The 18,031-nt window shown below is 43.8% G+C and overlaps 1 protein-coding gene across 1 annotated transcript in view; it reads right to left on the reverse strand.

The window, feature by feature from the left end:
- The window catches only part of CCDC187 (coiled-coil domain containing 187), a gene marked incomplete at both ends in the record, with an annotated part of 149,915 nt that overhangs the window by 86,331 nt on the left and 45,553 nt on the right, over nt 1-18,031 (reverse strand). The window contains 1 exon segment of the mRNA XM_082264187.1: nt 6,016-6,113. Within this exon segment, the coding sequence (XP_082120313.1) occupies nt 6,016-6,113 (98 nt within the window).

The following is an 18,031-nucleotide window of genomic DNA, read 5'->3' on the forward strand; positions in this document are numbered from 1 at the left end:
CTTTTATCAACGTATCCAAGGATTCCCCAAAAAGGCGAGATCCATCATAAGGCAGATTGGCTAAGGTCTTGCGCGAAGATTGGTCCACAGACCAACACTTTAACCAAACCAGGCGGCGAGACAACACCGCCACGCTTTGTACACGTGCAGCTAACGGCACTAAATCCAAGTCCGCATCACACAGATACATGACACCCTGATGGATTTGATCCACCATATCCAATGTCGCCGGTGAGGCCGAATCAGCCACTAAGACGCGCCTAAGCACCTGCGTCCAACTTGCGACAGCCTGGGCTGCCATAAGAGAGGCAAACAGAGCTTTCAGCATCGAACCCGTAACAGAATAAGTATGACGGGCCTAAGCACCTGCGTCCAACTTGCGACAGCCTGGGCTGCCATAAGAGAGGCAAACAGAGCTTTCAGCATCGAACCCGTAACAGAATAAGTATGACGGGCAAGAGACTCCATTCTCCTATCCGTGGCATCTCGGAACACCGGAGTATCCTCTGCAGGAATCGCAGTGGATTTATTCAAAACCGCAATCGCGTGATCCACCGGGGGTGGCACACACCACCGTTCATCAGTGGCAGGCGTGAAAGGATAACGCAGCCTGAACCTACTTGGCACAGCAAAAGGCTTGCGTAAATTGCGCCATTGTTCCTTAACAGCGCGCTGAAAATCATCAGTGCAGGGAAAGACCTGCGATGTCTTGCGTCTTTTCTGCGTCCCATAAGCCGCCAGGGCAGCAGGAGGACACAGTTCATCCTGCAAACGCAGCGTTTGTTTTATAGAAGCAACCAATTCATCCATGATTGCAAGCTCTTCAGGCGAGCCAGGGGGAGAATTATCAACCCCCTCAACCTCAGCCTCCACCTCGGATCCCACGAGATCCAGGGAGGAACGGGACCCCGATAAGGAGACCCAGACATAGCAGCCCCATCACCATCACCCTCAGAATCAGAGGAAACAGAAACTCTGGGTCTTTTAGTGGATTGAGCAGCCACCAGCATCTGCACCTGAGCAGCAAGGTTAGCCACCACTTCGGCTAAACCCCCCCCCCTGGGGGGGAAACAGCAGTCCCCTGGCTTCCCACCAAGGTGGCAGGAAATTTGCCCTCCTGAGAATCCATTGCCCCAAAAAAATATGGCGGAGAATAAAGGGTTAATTGCCCCTTTAACAAGCGCGGCGAGCGCAGCCCACCGCACACACACACAAGCACAATGAGACCCCCACAGGGACAAAACTGAACACAGGCAATGGATATAGGAAGAACAGAAGGATAAAACCTGAAGAGACCCCTGCTGCTGCTGCCGCCTCGATCGGTGCACCCAGGAAAGAGGAAGTGATGAAATCAGGGCGCTCTATTAAAGCCTATGGAAGGCTACAAGAAAATGGCCGCCCGCAGTGAAAACATGCGGCTGGAGCGAGCGCAGTCAAAATGGCGCCGTTTGGCGCCGAAACCGCCGCTCCCCCACTACTGTGATGCATATAACACCACACATGTAAAAAACATGGCGGATCGCCGCAGCGATCGCTGTATTGTGCCCAAAACATGACAACACATGCCCCACAGCACACAGCCCTTCACACCTTACACAGGCTGACACAGACAGTGCCACACAGCCCCCCCCCCTGCAGCCCACAGCGTGCAGCCAGAGCGATAGGGAGCCAAACGGTGTGAACAGAGGCAGGTTACACAGTCCCAGACTGACACCCCCCGACAGACAGGTCCCCACATAGATACACTTACCTCTTAATGGCGTGGGGAACCCGCACAGGCGAACAAGCCGCTGCACATGAGGCAGGGAGAGTCGCATCCAGGACGCACAAAATCGGGGTTAAGAAACCGCACAGCGTCCAATGAGGTAGCCACCTCACCAATCATCCCTGCACCGAACAGGGATGGGTCGTTCACTGTGCCAGGAGCATTACCTGGCTGAACGCTCGAAGGCAGGCTGGGAAGCCACTGACCCACGACCTGCGACCAGGGGGATCAGCCCGATACCCAGCCCGCACGAATCCTCTTCATCAGAAGAACTAACTAATGCTGACAAAAAGAACAGCTAAGTAAGAGCTAGAGAGAGAAAAAACTCAAACAAAAAATCAAAAAAGAAGAGAAAGGCTGAGGCAAAAAGCCCCAGCATAAAGAGATCCAGCTACTCCTGACAAGCTAGACATTGAAACTGAGATATGGATGCAGGAAGTAGGAGGGTATTGACTGAGGGGACCACCCCCTGGGGGTGGGATATGTTAAAAGCTTTAATGTTAACATATTCTGTTGCCTAGCTACTCCTTCGGAGCAAAGTCTTATACCCCCATTGTGACGAATATGAAGATGGCGGCGACTGTCGGAGGACGTAAGAGAAATATAATTTTTAAAACATCTGCCTGCAGTTTACCTGAGCAACCTATCCATTTTTTTAAATTTTTAATTATTTTGCATGTTTTTTTTTTCTGTTCTTTCTCATTTCAATTCAACATTACAACTTTGCAGTTAAATTTTTATGAACCTCCCTTGTAATACCGGTCCTCACCAAACAGGGATGGACCTGGAAATGAAAAGATAATCTGCATAAAGACATCATATGCAATCTCCCATTTTATTTCTGATCACCAACCTCTGTGGGTGGACCTAAAATGTGTGCTACGATGCATTTTCTTAAAGCACGGCTCACCTCTTAAAAAGTCCTGCGTTGTGCTAATTAAAACTCTCTTAACATGAATTTGCATACTCTAGACCTCTCATAAATGACAACAATCATATTGCTACAACTGTTAGAGGCCAGACCCCAACTTGGTCCTTATAAAGTAGAAAACCCTCTCCATGAGGAACCACTACTGTACAAAGCTGTATATGGAGGAAGAGAAGCCGGGTTGGCTCTTACCTAGGGCACTTCATGCTAAAAATGGTATGTCCTCCATTTCCAAACTAAACCAGCCTGATGTTCACATCATCCCAAAGAAATCTTTTAAGAGTTCTGTTCTACAAATCTTTATATAACATTTCCACTGCCACTGCCACAACAGATGAACAGAATTGTGCCCTATCTACTAAAATTAGAGAGTACGTTACTTGGCCACGTTTGCCCCCTTACAGGTGACTGAGATCGACAGTTTAGAACAACCTTTTCTAGAGGAAAAACTACACTGGGCAATTCCCCCACTTCTACCCAATACAAGTCCTGATCCTGATGGCTTTACTCCCTGCTTTTATGAGCACTTTAGTGATTCATTGGCTCCATTCCTCATAACAATTTACAATGCCACATAACCTGGAGTTGGTTTTCCATCCCAGGCCCTAGAGGCCCACATAGCAGTTCTGCCTAGGCCAGGAAAAATACACCACTCTGTGTAGTAGCTACTGTCCCATATCTCCCACAAACATCAATATCTGCCTCTATTCTAAGATGTTTGCTAACAGCCTTACCCCATACATTGCAGATCTCATTCAGCTTGACCAAGTGGGATTCACCCCAGACAAGAAAGCGAGCGATAATACTCTTAAAACCATATCTCTGATAGAATATGTCCAGAAACATAAGATATCTGCATGCCAAATATCTGTCGATGCCGAAAGGGCATTCAACCGAGTTAACTGGGTGTTCCTTAAGGCCACTCTTTAGCAAGTCGGACTGGGACCTAACATGCTTATAAAAATGTTACCTCCCTATCACATTCTATCAACTCATGTTAGGTCTAATGGCCTTCTTTCCCGCCTTCTTTGGAAATCCATAATGGCACCTGGCAGGGCTGTCCCATCCCCATTACTATGCATCCCATCAATGGAACATTTAGCGATAGCAATTTGGGACAATCCCACAATTAAAGGAATCAAGATAAGCCCCTGTCAATACAAATTGTCACTTTATGCAGATGACCTTCTCCTCTATGTCATGACTCCTCACATATCCCTTCCTTTTTTGAGGTATTCGGACAACTGAGTAACTTCAAAATAAATTAAGAAAAAATGTAATCCTTTAAACATAACACTTTTGTCTCAAGAGGTCTTCGTATCCAATCAAACCTCTTTTAAGTGGAAACGACAAGCCATTAAATATCTAGGCACTTACCTACCTCTCTGACATCCCTTGCAGACATGAACTACTTACAACTTACAATCCTATAACAAGCCATATTTTTCCTGATCTGGGCCCATTAATATTATGATATTGGACATACTTCCCAAACTACTATTCCTATTTCAAATAATTCCGGTCCCTTCCTTTATACACAGTCTCAACTACATCATTGTTGCTTAATTTGGCAGCACAAGAATCCACAGAATAAATCTACTACTCTAGCTCTCCCTCATCTGTCGCTATATCCTCATGCGTCATCTCTGATCTGATTCTTCATTACCTTTATCCAGATGTTTGCCACACTGTTATAATCCCTTGACAGCCTGGCTGTAATACCCCCAATTACATCATCTTCATATCTTACAACCTCACAAAGAACTCCTTAGTCAAACCACAGATTATGAATCTTTGCAACTTTAATTTGACAAGCCTATACATGCATTATCTATGCTGTACAACTTTCTCATGAGAGAAGCTTACCCATTGAACTCACACTTCTTTTCCAAATGGCAAGAGGAACTAAACCTCACTGAAGATTAAATCAACTGGGATAAGATACAAGTGTTTAAACACATAAAGCCTCTATATCTACCAAAGCACAGGAATATAAATATAAAATCTTGGCCAGATGGCATCATTGGCCTTCAGTTCTGTATAACATGGATGCTTCAATACCAAATGTTTGCTGGAGATGTTTGAATGGCCCGGGCACTATGACCCATAACTGGGGGGGCATGTCCTCTAATTACCCTGTTTTTTAGATAAAATCCTTCAACTGTACTATAAATTAGTTGGGGATAGGATTCCCAATATTCCTCTGATCACAATTCTATCCATGCTGCCTGGCTCCTACAAACAGAAGAATAAAGGCTTACCCTTCCACTTTCTATCAGCAGCTCATATTGTTATATCCAAAAAACTGGCGCAAACCGGGCACTCCTTCCTTTATTGGGCTTGCGAGATGGACTCCTTGAGCCATCTGGAACACATGGGCTTCTGGGAGAATGCTATAGCAGAAACGTACAGGATCATGCGTACTGCATGGAACTACCTTAGTTATTCCTCAGACTTTATGTGCTTCAGTTTATTAGCCCTCCCCTTGTACTGTGTGCTGACTTATATTGACTTATGTCCACTGTGCGGCACAGGTGACCTGGAGATGGCGTTAGGCCCCACTCCTTTCCTCTTTCCTATACCCTCAACCCCCCCTTTTTTTTTCCTTCTGTCTCTCTGTCTAGACCCATTTTTTCCCTCTATATTTCTTCATATCCATGACTATGTACTATGCATTGTGCAGCCAGGCGGGCCCAGGTCGCCTCCTATTATATTGTCACCATAACATAAATTTTAGAGTCTCCATCTTTTCACTTCATTGGTTTGACAATATCTAATTGTACTGCAGTGTGAATGGCTACCATTCCTTTTGATTTGATTTGATTTCTTTATTGTTTATCTCTAATTCTACTGTACACTATATCAGACCTATTTATTTTGTCAATTTAAATGGATGAATTCCTCAGGCTCAATTTTTATATTTCAGAAACATAGGTTGCCTAGTTATGTCAATACATGCCTCAATATATATATATATATATGTATATGTATAGCAGAAAACTAGGGTAACCTAGGCTAAATGTGGCAAAACAAAAAGCAATTGTTTTTTTTTTTTTACAAATAAGCCCCCTTGCAGTCACTTTATAGAATACAGAGAAATTACAGAAGCTCAGACATGCTCGCCATCACATTTGTTCATCAAAAGTCTGATTGGTCTGATTGCTTTTAGGATGGAGATTAAAAGATTTTAGAATAGTAATAAAAAAATTACACTTATAAAGAAAAAAAAATCAGGGTTATTTCATTTTAAATCAAACAAACCTGCAAGAAATGGTTAATTACAATATAAAGTAAAAGCCCATTTGACAAGGAGAATGACTACCTTTATCCTGTCTCTAATTTCCATCCGAGTCTGACGCAGGTCCCCAACTTGTGGTTGTGATTCTCCATAACGTAACACAGCACTCTTCCCCTTCTTGTCTGCCACAGAAAAATATATATTGTTACCAATTTAGAGCCCCTAAATACAAATGTCATAAGTTATTAGTATTTATTACTATCATGGTTTCATTTTTTTTTTCAGGTTTACGCATCTACCGTGCTCAGTTTTTATATTGAGTTTGTTGCTATGGGGACACATTTGTAGCATGCTGTTGTGCCTTGTATTGTTTTTCTTTTAACTCATCTTTGGTAGGGTACACGCAATGTTCTCTAGTCTTTATAGACCTAACCTTGGCTACTGTTCCTTCATGGTAACAAAACAATTGTAAATACTTCAAGTTGGATACAGTGGACATAGCAAGGGCATGTAAAAGAATAAGGAAAACCATAGTAATATATACAATTTCTAAAGCTAACAGTTTTACTAACTTGCCTATTTTGTAGACATGGAAACATCCAAGTACAAATTTAAAGGAGATCTACTGTCAAAATAAGAACCACCTATCCCGCTGCCATAAAGCAGAACTCCAGGCAAACAGGTAAATATACAGATGCAATATGCATGTGGGAGTTGTTTTAAATGACAAAAGGATTTGGAAATCATTTGGATGGAAATTTACAAACAGTTTTCAAAATTATATAGCCATGCCACCTCACAGTTCAGAAATACATACAAATTTTGTCTCGTCCCAGCCTGTGACTGGACATTGAAAGGAGAAACAGCAGACCAACAAGGTCATCTCTCTATTACTCTGCTCGCCTATCAGTATGCCTTCTTGCAAAGCAGCACAGCTGATGGACTTCTTGTGCTCCTTATCCTTCACCCAGTATGAGTTCTGTTGTGCAGGGACTGCAAGAGGTTGATACCACATCAAACTCAGGAACAGTACTAATACTGACTGCATTAAAAACTATATATTTATATATTTAATGGTTTATCAGTGAATTCAGAGCTACTTTTAAGGATATGTTCACCTTTACAAAAAAAACAATAAAGGCAGTTAAAAGATATGCATTTAATTTTTTTTTTTTTTTTTTTTAGTCCTTTAACCACTTTACGACCGGCGCACGACGATCTACGTCGGCACTCAGCCCCGGCCAGGCAAACTGACGTAGGCCTACGTCAGCACAATTTGCCGGCCCTGTGCGCGCTCCCGCGCGTCCCCGCCGCCGATGATGACTCGATTGGGTTCAGAACCGATCAGTCATCAGGTCCAGGCCAATCATTTTTGGTCTGGACCTGTTGATCGGTCCTGCCCAATCAGATCATCCTCTAAGCCTGTGAAATGTAAACACAGGCTTAGAGGAGATGTGCCCTCCCCCCACAACGGTCTTTTCGGATCCAGCGTGAGAGGAGAGCACATCTTACTGTGAGTACTGCACCAAGCACACCCACACACAGTTAGATAGGCACATTTCACCCCCGATCGCCCCCCCAATTAACCCCTACAGCACCTGACACAACACACACTATATACAGCATATAGCATATACCTATATACCTGTATAAGTGTGATTTGTGAACAGGTGTAGCCCTTGCGACCCCCCCTTTTCCACTCAAATTACCCCCCACCCCCCCCCTAATAAAGATTTAACCCACTGATCCCCCCTGAACCCCCCCTGATCACCGCCGTTAACCCCTACACCCTCTGTCACATCAGCACTAATACAAACGCAATATACGGTGTTATTGTATTTTTGTATTAGTGTCATTGTGATCAGAATTAGCGCAGGCGACTAAGTTTCTGTCCCAAGAAGGTTTAGGGTCCCCGCCACCCGCCCAATAAAGATTTAAGCCCCTGACCCCCCCCTGATCACCCCTACACCCCCTGCCATAACACACACCGTATACAGTATATAGCATTTTGCTATATACCCGTATAAGTGTGATTTGTGGTCAGGTCTAGCGCTTGCGACCCCCCTTTTTCCACTTGAATTACCCGCCACCCCCCCCTAATAAAGATTTAAGCCCCTGATCCCCCCCTGATCACCGCTAGTTAACCCCTACACCCTCTGTCACATCAGCACTAATACAAACGTAATATACTGTGTTTTTGTATTTTTGTATTAGTGTCATTGTGATCAGAATTAGCGCAGGCGACTAAGTTTGTGTCCCAAGCAGGTTTAGGGTCCCCCCCACCCGCCCAATAAAGATTTAATCCCCTGATCCCCTCCTGATCACCCCTACACCCCCTGCCACAACGCACACTGTATACAGTATATAGCATTTTCTATATACCCGTATAAGTGTGACTTGTGACCAGGTTTAGCGCTTGCCACCGTTCCTTTTATCCTTAGGATACCCGCCAGTCCCTTCCAATAAAGATTTAAACCCCTGATCCCCCCCTGATCACATCCCGTTAACCCCTACACCCTCTGTCACATTAGCACTAATACACACATAATATACTGTTTTTACTGTATTTTGTATTGGTGTCATTGTGACTTGAGGTTGCGCTAGCTAGCTAGTTTCTTTCCCAAAGGAGGTTTAGGGTCCCCGCCACCCCCCCCCAGATCCCCAGCGCATAGTTTAGAAGTAACCCCTTGATTGCCACACACGCACGCACGCACGCACGCACGCACCTACACTTCCATTTCTAGTATAGTGTTTGAACAGATCAATATCTGATCTGATCAGAACTATACTAGCGCCCCCATAGTTTAGGGTTCCCAAAACGCGGTGTTTGCACGATCAGTACTGATTCCGGCCAGCACCTGCGTTTAACCCTTTCACCCAGGCAAGTGTAGTAATCAATAGATTACTGTCACTTGCAAAAAAACACAAGACACAAAACCGCTGTGTTAGCAGAGTCAGGCCTGATCCCTGCTAGCATTAGCAGTTTTTTTTGTAGCGCTTGAAATAGTCTTCGACAACCAGGTGCTTTTATTACCTGTGAGTCGCATCACTGTACGAGTAAATTTAGTTGCCAAAATGACCAAACGTTCGTACAGGGATGAAGAGCTTCTCAGTTATATGCTGACCGAGTCATCTGATAGCGAAGGGGAAGCTACAATGACCGAATTAGTGTCAGTATATGAACCTGATGACGGCAGCGGCTCCCTGACAGATAGCTCCGACGACAGATGGGTCCCTGTTAGACCCAGGCGTACCCGACCCCATTCTGAAGTTGTTGTGATGCAGGAATCGCAGGGTGCTCGTATGGAGCAGAGTGTGGGTACTAGTGCCGCTCATCCTTCTGGCGACCTGGCAAGCGCCAGCGGCCTAGTACAACCTGGACCTAGTACAACCAGCACTGCAGTAAGACCTGGTGACGTGGCGAGTCCCCTAAGTGCAGTTGAAGCTGGTGCGGTGGCTAGCACAAGTAGTGGCCCGCAGCCACCGCGTATTCGAAGACAGGCCCGTAGAGCCCATAGTGCCCTCCCTGATGCGCTGGCATTTCCTAATTGGCAACCCACCGATACTACAGCGCCAGTACTTCCCCCATTCACCGCCCAACCTGGAATCCACGTGGAGACAGCTGGTTTTACGCCCCTGAACTTTTTTGAGCTGTTCTTCACGGAAGATCTTTACAGATCTATTGTGGATCAATCAAATTTGTATGCACAACAGTTCATCGCCGCCAACCCAAATTCACACCTTGCCAGACAATTCGGCTGGAAACCTATAACGGTTTCCGAATTTAAGATCTTTCTGGGCCTTTCCCTCCACATGGGCATAACTAAACAGAGTGAATTGCGGCTATATTGGTCCACTAGCCCAATTCACCATATGCGCATGTACTCTGCCTCTATGTCCAGGACGAGATACGAGCAAATTCTGCGATTTATGCATTTCAGCGACAATGAACTCTGTCGTCCTCGGGGAGACCCTGCATACGATCGGCTCCACAAAATTCGGCCCCTCATAGACCACTTCAATCAGCGGTTTGCAGCCTTGTTTACCCCCGAACAAGTTGTCTGCGTTGACGAGTCCCTGATTAAATTTACTGGCCGCCTTGCTATGAAACAGTACCTCCCCAGCAAGCGTGCCAAGTACGGGGTCAAACTGTATAAATTGTGTGACAGGGCCACAGGCTATACAGTTAGTTTCCGGGTCTATGAGGGAAAAGATAGCTGTGTGGAGCCCCCCAACTGCCCAGACTACATAGGGAGCAGCGGTAAGATCGTTTGGGACTTGGTGTCACCCTTATCCGGAAAGGGGTACCATTTGTACGTGGACAACTTTTATACAAGCGTGCCACTATTTAGTCACCTTCTTGATTTACAAATTGGCGCATGTGGCACCGTGCGACCTAATCGCCGGGGCTTCCCCCAACGGCTTGTAGATTCCCGTCTTAGTCGGGGGGCGAGAGCCTGCTTGAAAACGGACAAATTACTTGCGGTGAAGTGGAAGGATACACGGGATGTTTATGTTCTGTCCTCCCTTCACCCAGACACGACGATCCAAATTCCTACGGCAACTGGCGTTATGGAGAAACCCCTCTGTGTCCACGAATATAACCTTAACATGGGAGGGGTGGACCTTAACGACCAGCTTTTGGCGCCGTATTTAGTTGCCCGTAAAGCCAGACGCTGGTACAAAAAAGTGTCTGTTTACCTATACCAATTGGCTATGCTGAACGCCTTTGTCCTATACAGGGCGTCAGGACGAACTGGATCTTTCCGGGAATTCCAGGAAGAGATCATCCTTGCCTACCTGTACCCAGGAGGCATGCCTGCCCAACTTCCCCTTCCAGATGCAGTGAGCCGGCTGCATGAGAGGCATTTTTCACATGTCCTCCCGAGTACCCCTACCCAAAGATGGCCCCAAAGAAGATGTCGTGTCTGTAGCAAGCGCGGATTTAGGCGTGACACCCGTTATTATTGTCCCAAATGTCCTGACCAACCTGGTCTCTGCATCGGGGAATGTTTCGAGCGCTACCATACACTAGTGGATTATTAGCGTAGGGTACAGCACGACACAGTGTAGGGCACATAAACACAGGGTCTCGAAGGATGTTGGATGTCCATCGACATTTTGAGAGACCCAAGCTGGAAGAGAAGATCGCAGATGATCGCAGTCCCTCCCAAATCAAGAAGTAAAGGAACAGTTAGAAAGAAAAATAAAAGGATCCAAAAACTGTTGTGGTGTCAGTAATTTTATATGTCCTTCTACTCCTTCCTACTATACTTTTTTTCAATGTCCTTTGTTTGTTTTTTCATTCTTTTGTGACCTGTTTCTCTTGCAGGTCCCTCGTCGGCTACCACGCATTGATTTTATATATTCTGACACAAACAGCGTTTGCGCTCAGCATATATGGATACCTTTGCTGATAGCAGCTGTGGTGATTTTCTGATTTCAGCACTGCAGTTAAAATCCTATTTTGGTATACGTGGATAGCGCCGTGTATACCCATCATTAAATTCAGTGGGTGGTTGTTTGGGCGGTTAATGATGAAAATCCAAAAACTGTTGTTGTCAGTCATTTTATATGTCCTTCTACTCCTTCCTACTATACTTTTTTTCAATGTCCTTTGTTTGTTTTTTCATTCTTTTGTGACCTGTTTCTCTTGCAGGTCCCTCGTCGGCTACCACGCATTGATTTTATATATTCTGACACAAACAGCGTTTGCGCTCAGCATATATGGATACCTTTGCTGATAGCAGCTGTGGTGATTTTCTGATTTCAGCACTGCAGTTAAAATCCTATTTTGGTATACGTGGATAGCGCCGTGTATACCCATCATTAAATTCAGTGGGTGGTTGTTTGGGCGGTTAATGATGAAAATCCAAAAACTGTTGTTGTCAGTCATTTTATATGTCCTTCTACTCCTTCCTACTATACTTTTTTTCAATGTCCTTTGTTTGTTTTTTCATTCTTTTGTGACCTGTTTCTCTTGCAGGTCCCTCGTCGGCTACCACGCATTGATTTTATATATTCTGACACAAACAGCGTTTGCGCTCAGCATATATGGATACCTTTGCTGATAGCAGCTGTGGTGATTTTCTGATTTCAGCACTGCAGTTAAAATCCTATTTTGGTATACGTGGATAGTGTCGTGTATACCCATCATTAAATTCAGTGGGTGGTTGTTTGGGCGGTTAATGATGAGTAATACTACGCATTATTCCTGTGCTGATTTCTGATAGGTTCTCTTTTTTTCCGTTCAGCCCACAGGCTGCATGAAAAAAAAAAAAACCTATATGCCAAACAAGGACCAGCAATGTACTGGTACGTTGCTGGACTTTGAGTGGTTATACCAGGATGATGCCTGCAGATTTAGGCATCATCTTGGTATCGTTTTTTACAGCCAGCGGTCGGCTTACATGTAAAAGCAATTCTAGCAGGTAATTGGCCGCTAGACTGCTTTTACATGCAGTGGGAGGGGCCTCCCCCCCCCCCACCGCCGCCTTCCGCAGCCTTCCATGGTTTTTCTCTGGCTCTCCTGTCCCACCGGTTAACCCGAGAGTGCAGCCGGTGGTTCAATTATCTAACCATAGAGCTAATTGGAGATGAGAATGGCTCCAATCATCTCTATGGCCTAAGATGCCGGAGGCTACGAGCATTTTATGACTTCTGTTTCGCCAGAAATAAACAGGGCCATTGGGAAATTGGGAAAGTATTTTATCACACCAATTTTGGTGTGGTCAGATGCGTTAAGGTCAGAGGAGAGATCTAGAGTCTAAAAGACCCCAATTTTTTTTAAAAAGAGTACCTGTCACTACAGATTGCTATCATAGGGGATATTTAAATTCACTATGATAACAATAAAAATGATTTAAAAAAAAAAAAAATTAAAGGAAAGGTGTCAAAATAACATAAAAAAGCAAAAGAAAAAAAAAAAAAAAAAAAAAAATTGAGCCCCCCCCCTTACCCCCGGTGCTTGCGCGCAATGGCGCACGCAAGCGGTGGTCTAGTGTCATATGTAAACCACAATTGCAGCATGCATGTGAGGTATCGCCGCGATCGCCAGATCGAGTGCAGTAATTCTTGCAGTAGACCTCCTCTGTAAGTCTAAAGTGGTAACCTGTAGAGACTTTTAAAGGTTTTCAAAAATGTACATACGTTTTTGTCGCTGCGCAGGCATGCGCAATTTTTAAAGCATGTCATGTTAGGTGTCTATGAACTCGGCATAAGATCATCTTTTAAATTTTACCAAAAAAATTGGAATTATATAGTGTATTTGTGCAATAAATTAAAAAAAAATGTATTTTTTTCGCAAAAATTGCGTTTGGAAAATCTGTGCGCAAATACCGTGTGACAAAAAAATTTGCAACATCCACCATTTTATTCTATAGGGCCTCTGCTTTAAAAAAATATATAATGTTTGGGGGTTCAAAGTAATTTTCTAGTAAAAAAAAAATATTTTTTCATGTAAACAAAAAGGCACAGAAAAGGCTTGGTTTTCAAGTGGTTAGAAGAGTGGGTGATGTGTGGATAAGATTGAGTATAAAATGCCGGAACTGTTCAAACACCCCCCTAATGACCCCTTTTTGAAAAGTAGACACCCAAAGCTTTTTTCTGAGAGGCATGGTGAGTCCATGGAGTATTTTATATTTTGCCACAAGTTTCGGGAAAATTATTATTTTTTTTTTTTTTGTTGTTTTTTTACAGAAAGTTGTCACTAAATGATATATTGCTCATGCATGCCATGGGAATATGTGAAATGACACCCCAAAATACATTCTTTTGCTTCTCCTGAGTACAGGGATACCACATGTGTGAGACTTTTTGGGAGCCTAGCTGTGTACGCGCCCCCGAAAACCAATCCACATCTTCAGGTTTTCTAATGGCGTAAATTGCTGATTTTACCCCTGACTACCTGTCACAGTTTCAGAGGCCCTGAAATTTCAAGATGGCACAAAACCCCCCCAAATGACCCCATTTTGCAAAGTAGACACTCCAAGCTACTGGCTGAGAAGTATGGTGAGTCCATGGAATAGTTTATATTTTGCCACAAGTTTCGGAGGAAAAAAATTTTTTTTATTTTTTTTTATTTTTTTACACAAAGTTGTCAGTAAATGATATATTGCTCACACAGGCCATGGGTATATGTGAAATGACACCCCAAAATACATTCTGCTGCTTCTCCTGAGTACAATGATACCCCATGTGTGAGACTTTTTGCCAGTCTAGCCGCGTACAGGACCCGGAAAACCAATGCGCACCTTTAGGCTTTCTAAGGGCGTAAATTGTTGATCTCACTCCTTACTACCTATCACAGTTTTGAAGTCCATAAAAAGCCAAGATTGCACAAACCCCCCCCAAATGACCCCATTTTGCAAAGTAGACACTCCAATCTATTTGCTGAGAGGCATGGTGAGTATTTTGCAGCTCTAATTTTTTTTGGAAAATGAAGAAAAAACAGGAAAATGCATTTTTTTTCCTCTTTTTTCAATTTCCAAAACTTTGTGACAAAAAGTGAGATCTGCAAAACACTCAACATGCCTCTCTGCAAATAGCTCAGGGTGTCTACTTTCCGAAAAGGGGTCATTTGGGGGGGGGTTGTGCTGTCTTGGCATTTCATGGCCTCCAAAACTGTGATAGGTAGTCAGGAGTGAAATCAACAATTTACGCCCTTGGAAAGCCTGAAGGCGATGATTGGTTTTCGGGGTCCTGTACTCGGCTAGACTGCAAAAAAGTCTCACACATGGGGTATCCCTATACTCAGGAGAAGCAGCAGAATGTATTTTGGGGTGTCAGTTCACATATACCCATGGCATGTGTGAGCAATATATCATTTACTGACAACTTTGTGTAAAAAAAAAAAAAAAATATATATATATATATATTTCCCGGAACTTGTGGCAAAATATAAAATATTCCATGGACTCACCATGCCTCTCAGCAAATAGCTTGGGGTGTCTACTTTCCAAAATGGGGTCATTTGGGGGGGTTTTGTGCTATCTTGGAATTTTAGGGCCTCCGAAACTGTGATAGGTAGTCAGGAGTGAAATCAACAATTTACGCCCTTGGAAAGCCTGAAAGTGGGGACTGGTTTTCGGGGACCTGTACTCGGCTAGACTGCAAAAAAGTCTCACACATGGGGTATCCCTGTACTCAGGAGAAGCAGCAGAATGTATTTTGGGGTGTCATTTCACATATACCCATGGCATGTGTGAGCAATATTTCATTTACTGACAACTTTGTGAAAAAAAAAAAAAAAAATATATATATATATATATTTCCCGGAACTTGTGGCAAAATATAAAATATTCCATGGACTCACCATGCCTCTCAGCAAATAGCTTGGGGTGTCTACTTTCCAAAATGGGGTCATTTGGGGGGGTTTTGTGCTATCTTGGAATTTTAGGGCCTCCGAAACTGTGATAGGTAGTCAGGAGTGAAATCAACAATTTACGCCCTTGGAAAGCCTGAAAGCGGGGACTGGTTTTCGGGGACCTGTACTCGGCTAGACTGCAAAAAAGTCTCACACATGGGGTATCCCTGTACTCAGGAGAAGCAGCAGAATGTATTTTGGGGTGTCATTTCACATATACCCATGGCATGTGTGAGCAATATTTCATTTACTGACAACTTTGTGAAAAAAAAAAAAAAAAATATATATATATATATGTATTTCCCGGAACTTGTGGCAGAATATAAAATATTCCATGGACTCACCATGCCTCTCAGCAAATAGCTTGGGGTGTCTACTTTCCAAAATGGGGTCATTTGGGGGGGGTTTGTGCTATCTTGGAATTTTAGGGCCTCCGAAACTGTGACAGGTAGTGCAGAGGTGACATGCACAATTTACGCCATTAGAAAACCTGGGAGTGTTGATTGGTTTTCGCGGTCCTGTACACAGCTAGGCTCCCAAAAAGTCTCACACATGGGGCATCCCCATACTCAGGAGAAGTGGCAGAATGTATTTTGGGGTGTAATTCCACATATACCCATGTCATGTGTGAGAATTTTATCTTTTAGTGACAACGTTGTGTAAAAAAAAAAAATAAAAAAAAAAAATAGTAATATTCCCAAAACTTGTGGTAAAATATAAAATATTCCATGGACTCACCATGCCTCTTAGCAAACAGCTTGGGGTGTCTACTTTCCAAAATGGGGTCATTTGGGGGGGTTTTGTGGTATCTTGACATTTCAGGGCCTCCTAAACCGTTAGAGGTAGTGAGAAAATGCAATGAAAAATGTACGCCCTTTGAAATTCTGATGGTGGGGATTTGTTTTTGTGGTCCCGTACACAGCTAGGCTCCCAAAAAGTCCCACATATGTGGTATCCCTGTACTCAGGAGAAGCAGCAGAATATATTTTGGGGTGTAATTACACATATACCCATGGCATGTGTGAGCAATATATCATTTCAATGACAACTTTGTGTAAAAAAAAAAAAAATTTTTAGTCATTTTTCAAACACCTGTGACAAAAAAATGAAATATTCAATGAGCTCAACATGCCTCTCAGAACATTCCTTAGGATGTCTACTTTCCAAAAAGTGGTAGTTTGGGGGGGTTTTGTACTGCCCTGCCATTTTAGCACTTCATGAAATGAGATAGGCAGTCAAAAATTAAAGCTGCGTAAATTTCTGTATTTACACCATAGTTTGTAGACGCTATAACTTTTGCGCAAACCAATAAAAATACGCTCATTGAATTTTTTTTTGTCAAAGACATGTAGCTAAATATATTTTGGCCAAAAAAAAATACATAAATTGAGTATATTGGATATTTTTTAAAAGACAAAGTTGAAAATGTCATTTTTTTGCAAAATTTTCGCTCTTTTTTTATTAATATCGCAAAAAATAAAAAGCGCAGAGGTGATCAAATACCACCAAAAGAAAGCTCTGTTTGTGGGAAAAAAAGGACGTAAATTTCGTTTGGGTACCACATTGCATGACCGCACAATTGTCAGTTAAAGTCACGCAGTGCCGAGTCGTAAAATACCCCCTGGTCGGAATGGGGGTAAAATCTTCCGGGGCTTAAGTGGTTAAGGGGTTGTGAATTCCAGAAGGCAGGGCTTGTGACCATGTGACTGCTGTGATTGGCTGTCACATGATTGTAAAACAGAGCTTTTCGTGAGCCACCAGTCACTGAAGCGGGAGCGTGCAGGGTGCGTGTTTTTGGCAACGGCTCTCTCCGCGCTAATGCACGCAAATATGCAGCCACTTAGCGCCAAGACCCAGTGGCCAAGTGACCACATATTTGCATGCGCTCGGCGCCTAGGGGATAGGGCCCTGTAAAGCATTGTAGCAATGATCAGCAGATTGTGGGTGTAATGTCATGGTCCTGCAGACTGTCTGTGTATCTGTCTGCCCGTACCTCCAATACAGACAGGCAGTTACATTCTGACAGGAAGCTCAAAGAACTTTTACAGCGCTCGTGGTAGTTCATTAAGAACTACAAGCCGACAGCCAGAAAAGCTGTCAGGCCTTGCAATTTTCCCATTCACAAAACACTGAGTGGATGATGCGACGGAAGCCCCACACGGGCGCGCTTTTTTCAGATTGTGACAGCTAGCAGAGGTAAATGATCCCCTGCTAGCTGTCAAAATGGGGGATCAGGGGGAAGCAGGGGCCGGTGCGTTTGTAACATGCTACACCTTGAAAATGTAACATATTAAGGTGAACTTATCCTTTAATTTCAGCTTTAAAGTGGTTCTAAAGTCAAATATTTTTTCCTTTAATGCATTCCCAGTAGCAGTAGCAACACTCCCCGCCCAAATACTTACCTGAGTTGTCACTTGATCCAGCGCTGTGCCCATCTGTAGCAGTGTTCTACTCTTTTCCTGCATTCAGAAGACACAGAGGTAGCAGTGGGATCCATTGGCTTCTACTGCTGTCAATCAAATCCTCTAAGCAGAGAACAGGGAGCAGGGCAAAGCTTACCATATGTGTCTATGGACACACAAAGCTCGTGAGTGCGCCCGCACATATGCCCCATAGCATATGGAAGGCATATAGAGAAATCGGAGCAGATAGCATCGACGGGGGAGGTTCAGGGCCACTATGTGCAAAACCATTGCACAGAGTAGGTAAGTATAACATGTTTGTTACTTAAAGAAT

Source organism: Pelophylax lessonae, assembly GCF_965119305.1.
Source record: "Pelophylax lessonae genome assembly, chromosome: 7".
Taxonomy (NCBI): Eukaryota; Metazoa; Chordata; class Amphibia; order Anura; family Ranidae; genus Pelophylax; species Pelophylax lessonae.